This window comes from Nomascus leucogenys, chromosome 2 (genome assembly GCF_006542625.1).
Source record: "Nomascus leucogenys isolate Asia chromosome 2, Asia_NLE_v1, whole genome shotgun sequence".
Taxonomy (NCBI): Eukaryota; Metazoa; Chordata; class Mammalia; order Primates; family Hylobatidae; genus Nomascus; species Nomascus leucogenys.
Window position 1 is genome coordinate 75,799,973 of NC_044382.1, and position 13,193 is coordinate 75,813,165.

Here is a 13,193-nt window from a genome sequence, read left to right on the forward strand (position 1 = left end):
GCCGAGATCACGCCACTGCACTCCAGCCTGGGTGACAGAGCGAGACTCTGTCTCAAAAAAAAAAAAAAAAAGGCCAGGAGTTTGAGACCCTGTCTCTATAAAAAAAAAAAAAAATTACCTTGGCATGGTGGAGCAGCTACTCAGGAGGCTGAGGTGAGAGGACCACATGAGCCCAGGAGTTCAAGGCTGCAGTGAGCCATGATTGCACCACTGCACTCCATTCTGTCTCAAAAAGAAAGAAAGAAAAAAGTCAAGAGAACTGGAGCTGAAACCATGAAAGGTCAGTTTTCAGCAGGAGAGTGATCAAAGAAAACCAGAACTAGACAGTCGTTAAAATAGCAAAAACATATTGCATTCCAGACTATTGCTGTAGGGGAAGAGTGACCTTAGATCAGAATTGGGCTGAACTCGAGGAGTACACCATGGGGGTTATAGCCAACGAGCAGAGTTGGGGGGCAGTGGATGGGATATTACCATGAGAAAGCACTGGGGGTTGGGGGGATTCTGACAAGACCAACCTAAAGGGATTCTTGCTGAGGGCAGGCCAAAGTGGTCAGACAGCGCCTGGGGGAGGGTGGAGGATGAGGACCCCCATTAGGGATCAAGGGGCAATCAGATGTGGAGGATGAGGGACTGGCTAAGCTGACTTAGCAGGATTCTTGCTAAAATTGGACGATGCAGAGGTGAACACGGAAGTCCAAGGCCTAACTGGAAAAGAGCTGAAAGAACCTGAGTGAGGTTTGGCTATAGACAGAACCTCTGAGGGTGCCCATCAAAGTTACTTTATTTATTTATTTATTTATTTATTTATTTATTTATTTATTTGAGACAAAGTCTCACTCTGTCACCCAGGCTGGAGTACAGTGGTGCTATCTCGGCTCACTGCAAACTCTGCCTTCCAGGTTCAAGCAATTCTCATGCCTCAGCCTCCCGAGGAGCTGGGATTACAGGCGCATGCCACCATACACAACTAAGTTTTGTGTTTTTAGTAGGGACAGGGTTTTGCCATGTTGGACAGGCTGGTCTTGAACTCCTGACCTCAGGCTAATTTTTTGTTTGTTTTTATTCTTTTTTTTTTTTTTTTGAGACTGAGTTTCGCTCTTGTTGGCCAGGCTGGAGTGCAATGGCGCGGTATCGATTCACTGCAACCTCTGCCTCCTGGGTTCAAGTGATTCTCCTGCCTCAGCCTCCCGAGTAGCTGGGACTACAGGCGCATACCACCATGCCCAGCTAATTTTTGTATTTTTAGTAGAGATGGGGTTTCATAATATTGGGCAGGCTGGTCTCAAACTCCTGACCTCAGGTGATTTGCCTGCCTCAGACTCCCAAAGTGCTGGGATTACAGGCGTCAGCCACCATGCCCAGCCTTTTGTTTGTTTTTAAATTTAACTTTTTTTTTGAGACCGAATCTCGCCCTGTCACCCAGGATGGATTGCAGTGGTGCAATCTCAGCTCACTGCAACCTCTGCCTCCTGGGTTCAAGAGAGTCAGCCTCCCAAGTAGCTGGGATTACAGGCACCTGCCACCACGGCTGGTTAATTTTTGTGTTTTTAGTAGAGATGAGGTTTTGCCATGTTGGACAGGCTGGTCTTGAGCTCCTGACCTCAGGTGATCAACCCACCTTGGCCTCCCAAAGTGCTGGGATTACGGGCATGAACCACCACGCCCGGCCTTAAATTTAACTTTTATCTTAAGTTCAGAGGTACATGTGCAGGTTTCTTATATAGGTAAACTTGTGTCATGGGGGTTGTACACATTATTTAGTCACCCAGGTATTAAGTGTAGTACCCATTAGTTATTTTTCCTGATCCTCTTGAGGGAAGAGAGAGACCCTCTCATATTGTTTTATACTCAGAAAAGGAAAGAGAAGCAAAACTAAAGGCAGGTAGCCCGGCGCCTAGGAACCAGACCGGAAACCAAGGAACCAGACTCGAAATCAGGCCTGGGCCTGCCTGACCTAAGCCTGGTAGTTAAAATTCGACCCCTGACCTAGAAACTGTTGTTATCTATAGATTCCAGACATTATATGGAAGGACATTGTGAAACCTCCCGTTAGGTTCTATTTCACTCTGACCAGCAGTGCTCGCAGCCCCTGTCACGTACCCCCTGGCTTGCTCAGTCGATCACGACCCTCTCATGCGGACCCCTTTAGAGTTGTGAGCCCTTAAAAAGGACAGAAGTTGAGCACCTGAGGAGCTTGGATTTTAAGATGCTAGCCTGCCAATGCTCCCAGCTGATTAAACCACTCCCTTCACTATCTTGGTGTCTGAGGGGTTTTGTCCGCGGCTCGTCCTGCTACACTCTCCCTCCTCCAAACTTCTGCCCTCCAATAGGCTCCAGTATGTGTTATTCCCCTCTATGTGTCCATGTGTTTTCATCATTTAGCTCCCACTTATAAGTGAGAACATGCGGTATTTGGTTTTCTGTTCCTGCGTTTGTTTGCTAAGGATAATGGCCTCCAGCTCCATTCATGTCCCTGCAAAGAACGTAATCTCATTCTTTTTTATGGCTGCATAGTATTCCATGGTGTATGTGTACCACACTTTCTTTGTCCAGTCTACCATTGATGGGCATTTAGGTTGAATCATGTCTTTCCTATGGTGAAAAGTACTGTGATGTGTCTTTATAACAGAATGGTTTACATTCCTTTGGGTATATACCCAGTAATGGGATTGCTGGGTGGAACGGTATTTCTGGTTTTTGGTCTTTCAGAAATTGCTGCACTGTCCTCCACTATGGTTTAACTAATTTACACTCCCACCAACAGTATATAAGTGTTCCTTTTTCTCTGCAACCTCGCCAGATCTCGGTGGTCAACTCCTCCCACTCCCCAGGCAATGCTGATTTGCTCTGTGCCTATAGTTTTACCTTTCCCAGGATGCTGCGTGAATGGCATCATACAGCCTTTTGGATCTGGCTCCTTTTAGTTAGACTGATACATTTGAGACAGGTCCCTATTGTTGCCTGTATCAGTAGTTGGTTTCTTCTTTTTTTGAGATGGATTCTCACTCTGTCGTCCAGGCTGGAGTGCAGTGGCATGATCTCAGCTCACTGCAACCTCTGCCTCCCTGGTTCAAGTGATTATTCTGCCTCAGCCTCCCAAGTAGCTGGGATTACAGGCGCGTGCCACCATGCCTGGCTAGTTTTTGTATTTTTTCGTAGAGATGGGGTTTCACCATGTTGGCCAGGCTGGTCTTGAACTCCTGACCTCGTGATCCGCCCACCTTGGCCTCCCAAAGTGCTGGAATTACAGGCGTGAGCCTTGGTGCCCAGCCTGCATCACAGGTTGTTTACCCAATACTCACCAGTTGCGGAATTCAAATTCATTTTTAAAAAATCAGCCTGAAAAAAAAAGAAAAAAATCAGGCTGGCCAGGCGTGGTGGCTCACACCTGTAATACCAGCACTTTGGGAGGCCGAGGCAGGTGGATCACCCGAGGTCAGGAGTTTGAGACCAGCCTGGCCAAAATGGTAAAACCCTGTCTCTACTAAAAATACAAAAATTAGCCGGGCGTGGTGGCGGGCGCCTGTAATCCCAGCTACTTGGGAGGCTGAGGCAGAAGAATTGCTGGAACCCGCGGGGCGGAGGTTGCAGTGAGGCAACATCACGCCACTTCACTCCAGCCTGGACAAAAGAGTGAAGCTCTGTATCAAAAAAAAAAAAAAAAAAAAAAAAAAACCAAGGTGGGCACAGTGGCTCACTCCTGTAATCCCAGGACCTTGAGAGGCTGAGGTGCAAGGATTGCTTAAGCCTGGGAGTTCAAGACCAGCCTGGGGAATATAGTGAGACCCCCATCTCTACAACAAAAAATATACGAAAATTAGCCGGGCATGGTTGGTGTGCGCCTGTAGTCCCAGTTCCTTGGGAAGCTGAGGCGAGAGGATTGCTTAAGCCTGGGCAGTTGAGGCTGCAGTGAGGCGTGATCGCGCCACTGCACTGCACCTAGTTTGAATGGAGTGGGAGTGGGGGATTAGGCTCTCCTCCCTGCCGTTTGCTCCCAGGCCTTTTCTGTAGCTGGATGTGACCAACAGAGACAGTGCCCAGCCTCAGTATAGCTAGCTCTTAGCGGAGGGACAGGGGCCATCTGGGGCAGATGTGGGAGAGAATGTGGCGAAGGAGAGCCGGGTGCAGTCAAGGAGGCTTGTGGCTCGGAGGGGAGGTGGGGTGAGTGGGTGGTGACTCAGCAACTTGGCTTTGGGGAAGTAGACAAGAGAGGGCCTGCTTCGGAGAGCAGAGCAAGCCAGGATGTCTGGCCTTCACTTCCACTTGGAGCAGAAGTGTGCTGTGTGCGCGTGCGTGCACGTGTGTGCGCGCGAAATCAACACCCTCACTGGCTGTGTTCCCCTTAACGGGAAGCCAAGTCCACAGATGGCGGGGGTCCATTAGGCTGCAGGTCTTCTCCCTGCCGATAGATGGCGCTGTTGCACCGCGCCTGGGTTTGCCTCTGCTCGCAGCCATGCAGGGCCCATCACGGGCTATGCTTAGGGCGCGAGGGACCTTCACCAAGTCCACCATCCTTATTTATTTATTATTTTTTAAGTGTGGGTACTGGCCGGGCGCGGTGGCTCACGCCTGTAATCCCAGCACTTTGGGAGGCCGAGGCGGGCGGATCACGAAGTCAGGAGATCGAGACCATCCTGGTTAACACAGTGAAACCCCGTCTCTACTAAAACCCCCCAAAAATTAGCCGGGCGTGGTGGCGGGCGCCTGTAGTCCCAGCTACTCGGGAGGCTGGGGCAGGAGAATGGCGTGAACTCGGGAGGCGGAGCTTGCCGTGAGCCGAGGTCGCGCCAGTGCGACAGAGCGAGACTCTGTCTCAAAAAAAAAAAAAAAAATGTGTGGGTACATAGGTATATATATTTGTGGGGTGCACATTGATAAAGGCATGCAATGCATAATAATCACATCATGGGCCATGCGCTGTGGCTGACGCCGAGATCGCGCCTCTGCAGTCGCCAGGCAACTGCAGGCGCCACAGTGGCGACAGAGCGAGACTCCGTCTCAAAAAAATAAATAAATAAAAAGTATCAAGTTAGGCCGGGCGCGGTGGCTTACGCCTGTAATCCCAGCACTTTGGGAGGCGGAGGCGGGCGAATGACGAGGTCAGAAGTTCCAGACCAGCCTGGCCAACATGGTGAAACCCTGTCTCTACTAAAAATACAAAATTTAGCCGGGTGTGGTGGCAGGCGCCTGTAACCCCAGCCACTCAGGAGGCTGAGGCAGGAGAATCGCTTGAATCCGGAAGGCAGAGGTTGAAGCGAGCCGAGATCACTCCATTGCACTCCAGCCTGGGCAACAAGAGTGAGATTCTGTCTCAAAAAAAAAAAAAAAATTACATCATGGAGAATGGGGTGTCCATCCCCTCAAGCATTTATCCTTTGTTACAGTCTAATTGCATTCTTTTAGTTATTTTGAAATGTACAGTTATTATTGACTATAGTCACCCTGTTGTTCTAGCAAATAGTAGGTCTTATTCATTCTATTTTTTATGTACACATTAACCTTCCCCACCTCCCCATCATTTTTTTTTTTTTTTTTGAGACAGAGTCTTGCTCTGTCACCCAGGCTGGAGTGCAGTGGCACGATCTCAGCTCACTTCAACCTCTGCCTCCTGGGTTCAAGCGATTCTCCTGCTTCAGCCTCCCGAGTGGCTAGGGTTACAGGCATGCGCCACTATACTTGGCTAATTTTTTTTCGGGGTTTCGTCATGTTTACCAGGCTGGTCTTGAACTCCTGACCTCAGGTGATCCACTTGCCTCAGCCTCCCAAAGTGCTGGGATTACAAGCATGAGCCACTGTGCCCAGCCCCATCATCCTCATTTTATTTATTTTTTATTTTTATTACTATTTTTTTAGATGGAGTCTTGCTCTGTCACCCAGGCTGGAGTGCAGTGGCACGACCTCGGCTCACTGCAACCTCCGCTCCCCGGGTTCAAGCAATTCTCTTGCCTCAGCCTCCCGAGTAGCTGGGATTGCAGGCGCCTGCCACCACACCCGGCTAATTTTTGTATTTTTAGTAGAGACAGGGTTTTACCATTTTGGCCAAGCTGGTCTCAAACTTCTGACCTCGGGTGATCCTCCCGCTTTGGCCTCCCAAAGTGCTGGGATTACAGGCGTGAGCCACCGCGCCTGGCCAGACTGATTTTTTTTTTTTAAGTGAATTTGAAAGCTGCAGCTGGTGAGTATTGGATAAACAAACTGTGATGGGATTGCAGGTGTCCACCCCCAAGCCTGGCTAATTTTTGTATTTTTAGTAGAGACCATGTTGGCCAGGCTGGTCTCGAACTCCTGACCTCAAGTGATCTGCCTGCCCCAGCCTCCCAAAGTGTTGGGATTATAGGCATGAGCCACAGCACCTGGCCAGAAGTTTACTTTTTTTTTTTTTTTTTTTTTTTTTGAGATGGAGTCTTACTCTGTCACCCCGGCTGGAGTGCAGTGGCGTGATCTTGCTCACTGCAAGCTCCACCTCCTGGGTTCGCGCCATTCTCCTGCTTCAGCCTCTGGAGTAGCTGGGACTACAGGTGCCCACCACCAAGCCTGGCTGATTTTTTCGTATTTTTAGTGGAGACGAGTTTCACCATGTTAGCCAGGATGGTCTTGATCTCCTGACCTCGTGATCCGCCTGCCTCGGCCTCCCAAAGTACTGGGATTACAGATGTGAGCCACCACACCCGGCCCAGAAGTTTAAATTTAACTAGGTGCCGAGTGACCTCATCCAGCCCACAGCACTCCCCAACCCTCGCCCCCACAACCCCTCTTCCCCCCAAACCCCCCTTCCTCACCGCAGTCCCTCCCCTGGGACCCCTAGATCTTGAGGCTGATGGGCCAGTGCCCAATTTCACTGGTTGTTAAATATTTTGACAGTGACCCCTGACAGCAGGAGAGGCAGCCAAACTCAACACCTGTTCTCTCTTTCCCCCCAGGCCTGGCACTGCTGCTGCCGCCCGTCACCCTGGCAGCCCTGGTGGACAGCTGGCTCCGAGAGGACTGCCCAGGGCTCAACTACGCAGCCTTGGTCAGCGGGGCAGGCCCCTCACAGGCGGTGCTGTGGGCCAAATCCCCTGGGGTACTGGCAGGGCAGCCTTTCTTCGATGCCATATTTACCCAACTCAACTGCCAAGTCTCCTGGTTCCTCCCCGAGGGATCGAAGCTGGTGCCGGTGGCCAGAGTGGCCGAGGTCCGGGGCCCTGCCCACCACCTGCTGCTGGGGGAACGGGTGGCCCTCAATATGCTGGCCCGCTGCAGTGGCATTGCCAGTGCTGCCGCCACTGCAGTGGAGGCCGCCAGGGGGGCCGGCTGGACTGGGCACGTGGCTGGCACGAGGAAGACCACGCCAGGCTTCCGGCTGGTGGAGAAGTATGGGCTCCTGGTGGGCGGGGCCGCCTCGCACCGCTACGACCTGGGAGGGCTGGTGATGGTGAAGGATAACCATGTGGTGGCCGCTGGTGGCGTGGAGAAGGTGCTGGTCCTGCCTGTCCCTGGTCCAACCCCACCCTCAGCACACCCCTTCTCTCCCCTCCCCAGAGCCTCCAGCCATGACCCGGTGAACAGCCATGGCCTGGAGTCAGCAACACAAGACTCTTCCTACCTCAGCTCCTCCATCTGAGCCGGGCTCAGTTGAGCTCATCCAGCTAAGCTAAAGGGGAGCTGGGTCTGCTTTTCTTTTTCTGGAGATGAGGCCTCAGTCTCTCCAGTAGCTGGATATACAGGCATGGTCCACCCCACTGGCTAATTTTTGCTTTTTTTTTGTTTTGAGATGGAGTCTCACTCTTTCACCCAGGCTGGAGTGAAGTGACGCAATCTCGGCTCACTGGAACCTCCGCCTCCTGGGTTCAAGCAATTCTCCTGCCTCCGCCTCCCGAGTAGCTGGGATTACAGGTGCCAGCCACCTTGCCCGGCTAATTTTTGTATTTTTTAGTAGAGACAGGGTTTCGCCATGTTGGCCAGACTGGTCTCAAACTCCTGACCTCAGGTGACCCACCTGCCTCGGCCTCCCAAAGTGCTGCGATTACAGGAGTGAGCTACTGCGCCCAGCTGCCTTTTTTTTTTTTTTTTTTTTGAGATTGGGGTCTCACTATGTTGCCCAGGCTGGTCTCAAACTTCTGGACCCAAGTGATCCTCCCACCTTGGCCTCCCAAAGTGCTGGGATTATAGGCATAAGCCACCATGCCTGGTTTTGGAATTGGTTCTTTATCTTTGTTCTGCTGCTGCGTGGTGTGATGCTCAAAAGCAAAGGACAACACGGGGGAAGCCAGTGTCACTGGCCCCACAGCCTTGAGCCCATCTCTCTAGCCCTCTGCACCTCATTTCCCATCTGTGAAATGTCCTTAAAGACCCCTTCTAATTTTAATATTCTGAGTCAAATTGAGCTCAGGTCCAAATGCCAAATATTGCTGATATTCATCCACATTTTGACCCACAAAAGTGGTCATTTTAACCTACAATAAAACATCCCAGCTCAATGGCTTATGGCTGTAATCCCAGCACTTTGGGAGGCCCAGGTGGGGGATTACTTAAGTCCAGGAGTTTGAGACCAGCCTGGGCCATATAGCAAGATTCTGTCTCCACAAAAAATGAAAAAATTAGCCATGCTTGTGGGCAAGCCCCTGTAGTCCCAGCCACTTGGGACTGAGGTGGAAGGATCACTTGATCCCAGGAGGTGAAGGCTGCAGTGAACTATGACTGCACTGAACTCCAGCCTGGGCGACAGAGCAAGACCCTGACTCAAAAACAAAACAGTGGCCGGGCGTGGTGGCTCACGCCTGTAATCCCAGCACTTTGGGAGGCTGAGGTGGGTGGATCACGAGGTCATGAGTTAGAGACCATCCTGGCCACCATGGTGAAACCTCGTCTCTACTAAAAATACAAAAATTAGCTGGGCGTGGTGGCCTGCACCTGTAGTCCCAGCTACTCAGGAGGCTGAGGCAGGAGAATCACTTGATCCCAGGAGGCAGAGGCTGCAGTGAGCTGTCACTGCACCACCGCACTCCAGCCTGGGCGACAGGATGAGACCCTGTCTCAAAAACAAAACAAAACAAAACAAAAAACCCCAATGTCTGGTTTCCTTACTAACCCCAAGCTCATGGTCCATCCAGAGCTTTTCAAATGTCAGTCCCGGCTCCCAGCGCCCCAGCTGCAGTGCTGGGCCCTATCGTCACCCTCGCCCTCCCGGCTCCCTGCGCCCCAGTGCCAGGTGCTGGGCCCAGTCCTCATCCTCGTCCTCCCGGCTGCCCAGCAGGCGGTGCGGGCGGCCCGGCAGGCGGCCGACTTCGCTCTGAAGGTGGAAGTGGAATGCAGCAGTCTGCAGGAGGCCGTGCAGGCGGCTGAGGCGGGTGCTGACCTTGTCCTGCTGGACAACTTCAAGCCGGAGGTAAGGTGGGCTCTGCCTCTGGGGAGGGGTCTGTAGTGGGCTTTTACCTCCCCTCGGCTTGTGTCCCGCAGGAGCTGCACCCCACGGCCACCGTGCTGAAGGCCCAGTTCCCGAGTGTGGCTGTAGAAGCCAGTGGGGGCATCACCCTGGACAACCTCCCCCAGTTCTGCGGGCCGCACATAGACGTCATCTCTATGGGGATGCTGACCCAGGCGGCCCCAGCCCTTGATTTCTCCCTCAAGCTGTTTGCCAAAGAGGCGGCTCCAGTGCCCAAAATCCACTGGTCCTAAGCCGGAAGAGGATGACACCAGCCATGGGTTAACGTGGCTCCTCAGGACCCTCCGGGTCACACATCTTTAGGCCCAATGGGGTACACTTGGCACTAGCTTGAGCCCAACTGTGGCCTGCCACCTGCCGCTCCTGTGACCTGTCAGGGCTGACTTCACCTCTGCTCATCTCAGTTTCCTAATCTGTAAAATGGGTCTAATAAAGGATCAACCACATGGGGTTCTGTGGTGATAATGAGCACGTAGTGAGGGGTCAGCAAATGTCGGACGTTACCTAGGACAGCCGGGCACGATGGCTCACGCCTGTAATCCCAGCGCTTTGGGAGGCTGAGGCGGGAAGATCACTTGAGGTCAGGGGTTCGAGACCAGCCTGGCCAACATGGTGAAACCCCATCTCTACCAAAAATAAAAAAATTAGCTGAGTGTGGTGGCACGCGCCTGTAATCCCAGCTACTTAGGAGGCTGAGGCAGGAGAATCGCTTGAACCCAGGAGGTGGAGGTTGCAGTGAGCTGATGGTGCCACTGCACTCTAGCCTGGGTGATAGAGCGAGACTCTGTCTCCAAAGAAGAAAGAAAGGAGAGAAAGAGAGAGAGAGGGGGAGGGAGGGAAAGGAAGGATGGAAAGAAAGGAAGAAAGGCAGGCAAAAGCCCCAAACAGGCCAAAACCTTCATCCTTCATGCACCCAACCTGTACCAAACACCAGCATGGCCTGGCTCTGAGTGCACAGCAGACGGAGGTTCGCTGGGCAGACATGCTGGGCTGGCCTGGATGCTGCCTTTGGTGATACCCTAAACAAAAGGGGCCAGTCCCACAGTAAGGAAGGAGACCACTACTACTCCTGCTGCCCTCCTCCCCCCACCTTGCCTAGTTTACAAGACAGGAGGAAAGAGAGAAAGCAAAAAGTTAGAAAACAAAACAAAACAGAAGTAAGATAAATAGCCAGAAGACCTTGGCGTTACCACCCGGCTCTGGTAGTTAAAAAAAAGTAACAGTAATAATAATATCAACCCCTGACCTAAACTACTTGTCTTATCTGTAAATTCCAGACATTGTATGAAAAAGCACTGCAAAACTTTCTGCTCTGTTAGCTGATGCATGTAGCCCCCAGTCACATTCCCCATGCTTGCTCGAAATATCACGACCCTTTCACGTGGACCCCTTAGAGTTGTAAGCCTTTTAAAATGGCCAAGAATTTATTTTTCAGGGAGCTCAGCTATTAAGATGTAAGACTGCCAATGCTCCTGGCCGAATAAACCTCTTCCTTCGTTAATCTGGTGCCTGAGGAGTTTTGTCTGTGGCTCGTCCTGCTACAATAGGACACAGCCCAGAGGTGCCACCTGCAGCTGCCCTGTCCCCTCTAATCCCAGCTCCACCCTGTCTGCTCCTGTCCTTCCTCCAGGGGAAACATGGACACGCTCAGGTGAACCCCAGCTTCTTACGCCTGAACTGGGGAAACTGAAGCCCCATGGGACCAGAGGTGCCACGAAAGTTGAGCCCAGGGGTGATCTGGGAACCGGAAGGGAAAACACGTGGGATCTGGGCAGGCATTGGGACCTGACAGAACAGAAGGGAGGAGTGGGTACCAGGACCTGCAAACTCGGTGCCTCCAGGACCTATTCGGATAAAATAAATGGGTGGAACTGGAATAAGACAAAGTGGGGGTGAACTGTGGCCAACTGGAAAATGCTCGTTGCAGCCACAGCATTCCATTAAAAAAGCAAAAGGAACCTGCCTGGCTGAGTCTTAAGCTCCCCTTGAACCCATAAATGGGTTAGCCCTCCAGGATCCTCCAGCTCTGAGAGCTGGGGAGGGCACTCCATTACTGGGGGAACAGGAAATGGATCCTGGGCACTCAAGGGCAACACATGCCCTCCTTGCAGGGAAATGGATTTCCAGGCAGTGGAGATGCATGGGCAGAGGTGGCTCGGATTGTTTGCTGTAAGATTTGAAGCTGTGATCAGGAGGTGGCTAGGAAATGGGCTGGGTCCAGACCACAAAATGGTAGGTCGGAGGATTTGGACTGTCCCAGGAGTGAGCTGGAAATCAAGCTGGAAAATCAGATAAGCTTATTCGCAGCTTCAATCCTTCTCCGTTCCAGAAGGATGCATTTGAGGGGGCTAGAGCGGCTGCAGGGGGGCCAGCCAGGAGGAGCTGTGGAAGAGGACTTGAGCGTGGGTCACGGCCATGGAAAGAAGTGATACAGTGTCTTCAGAGCTTCAAAAAAGGCAGAGGGAGTCCGATGGCTCAAGGCAGTTGGAAGAGTTGGGTGTGACTGAGGGGGTGGGGAAATGGGGCATGCATGGCAGGCGAGGACTCTTATGTGTCACCTCCCGGTCCCTTGTCCATCTGGCTACACTTCCTCTTTGCCTGGCCAGGCTAGGACCAAGCTGGGATCATTGCCCCACACCCAGCGGCAAATGTGCCCATCATAGCAGTTTGTTTAATGAAAATGATATGCTGTTGTGAGTACGTGATGTGCCAGCAATGCTGGCTACTGCATGAGACGGGAGCTAGCAGGGAGCACCTTCATCCAGGGTGTGCGGGTCCCCTTCCCTCAGTTAATGCTCGTGGGGGTGGGCGTTAGCCTTTCCACTTACCGAAGAGGAGACTGAGGCTTTATGAAGTTAAGAGAGCTGCTTAGGGTCACTCATCAATAAAGTGGTGGAGGCCAATCATGGTGGCTCACACCTGTAATCCCGGCACTTTGGGAGGCTGAGGCAGGAGGATCACTTGAGCCCAGGAGTTCAAGACCAGCCTGGGCAACACAGTGAGACTCCATTTCTATTTTTAAAAAATTATCCAGCTGTGGTGGTACACACCTGTAATCCCAGCTACTCAGGAGGCTGGGGTGAGAGGATCGCTTAAGCCTGGGCAGTTGAGGCTGCAGTGAGCTGTGACTGCACCACGGCACTCCAGCCTGGGTGACAGAGGCCCTATCTCAAACAAAAAAAGTAAATAAAAAAATATATAAAGTGGTGGAGCAGTTTGAATTGTGTCATTCAATATTTAACTGAGCATCTACTATGTGCCAGGCACTATTCTAGACAGTGAACATACAACGAGTAAACAGATAAAAATCTCTGTCCTCAGGGAGTCTGTATGTTGGCGTTGGGGTGGGGGCGGGGAAGAATAGACAATGAAAAAATACTTAAGGAAAATATGTAGACACCAATTGTCAACTCCCCTCATGGCCACCAGAGGGCACTGCAACCACGCGGCCCTCCTTTCGTCTCTAATTCCAGCTCCCTTTCCAGATTCCGAAGACAATAGCCAAGGAGGCTATGAATACGCAGCATAGCATCCGCTCAAGAATGAACGCGAGGAGGCATTGGCAGCAGTTTTTTCTCCACCCACTTTTCCAGCCTCATCCCCTCATCAGACCCCCATCCAACTGCCCAGGGTACCCCAGTGACTTTTCAAAGCCCCGTGTACTCTACATTCACCAGCGACTCACATTCACTCCCAGCCACCATCCCCTCCCAGATACTGTCTGGGTTACCCACCAAACCCATCCATCCACTCAGCTGATGCCTGT

The 13,193-nt window shown here is 52.0% G+C and overlaps 1 protein-coding gene across 1 annotated transcript in view; it reads left to right on the forward strand.

Annotated features, from left to right (window-relative positions):
* Positions 1-10,928, forward strand: part of QPRT (quinolinate phosphoribosyltransferase) — a 29,775-nt gene extending 18,847 nt beyond the window's left edge. Inside the window, exons 2-4 of the mRNA XM_030798481.1 lie at positions 6,924-7,459; positions 9,239-9,370; positions 9,442-10,928. Coding sequence (XP_030654341.1) covers positions 6,924-7,459; positions 9,239-9,370; positions 9,442-9,660 — 887 coding nt within the window. The 3' untranslated portion in view covers positions 9,661-10,928. The remainder of the gene's footprint in view (positions 1-6,923; positions 7,460-9,238; positions 9,371-9,441) is intronic.
* The last annotated feature ends 2,265 nt before the right edge of the window (positions 10,929-13,193 follow it).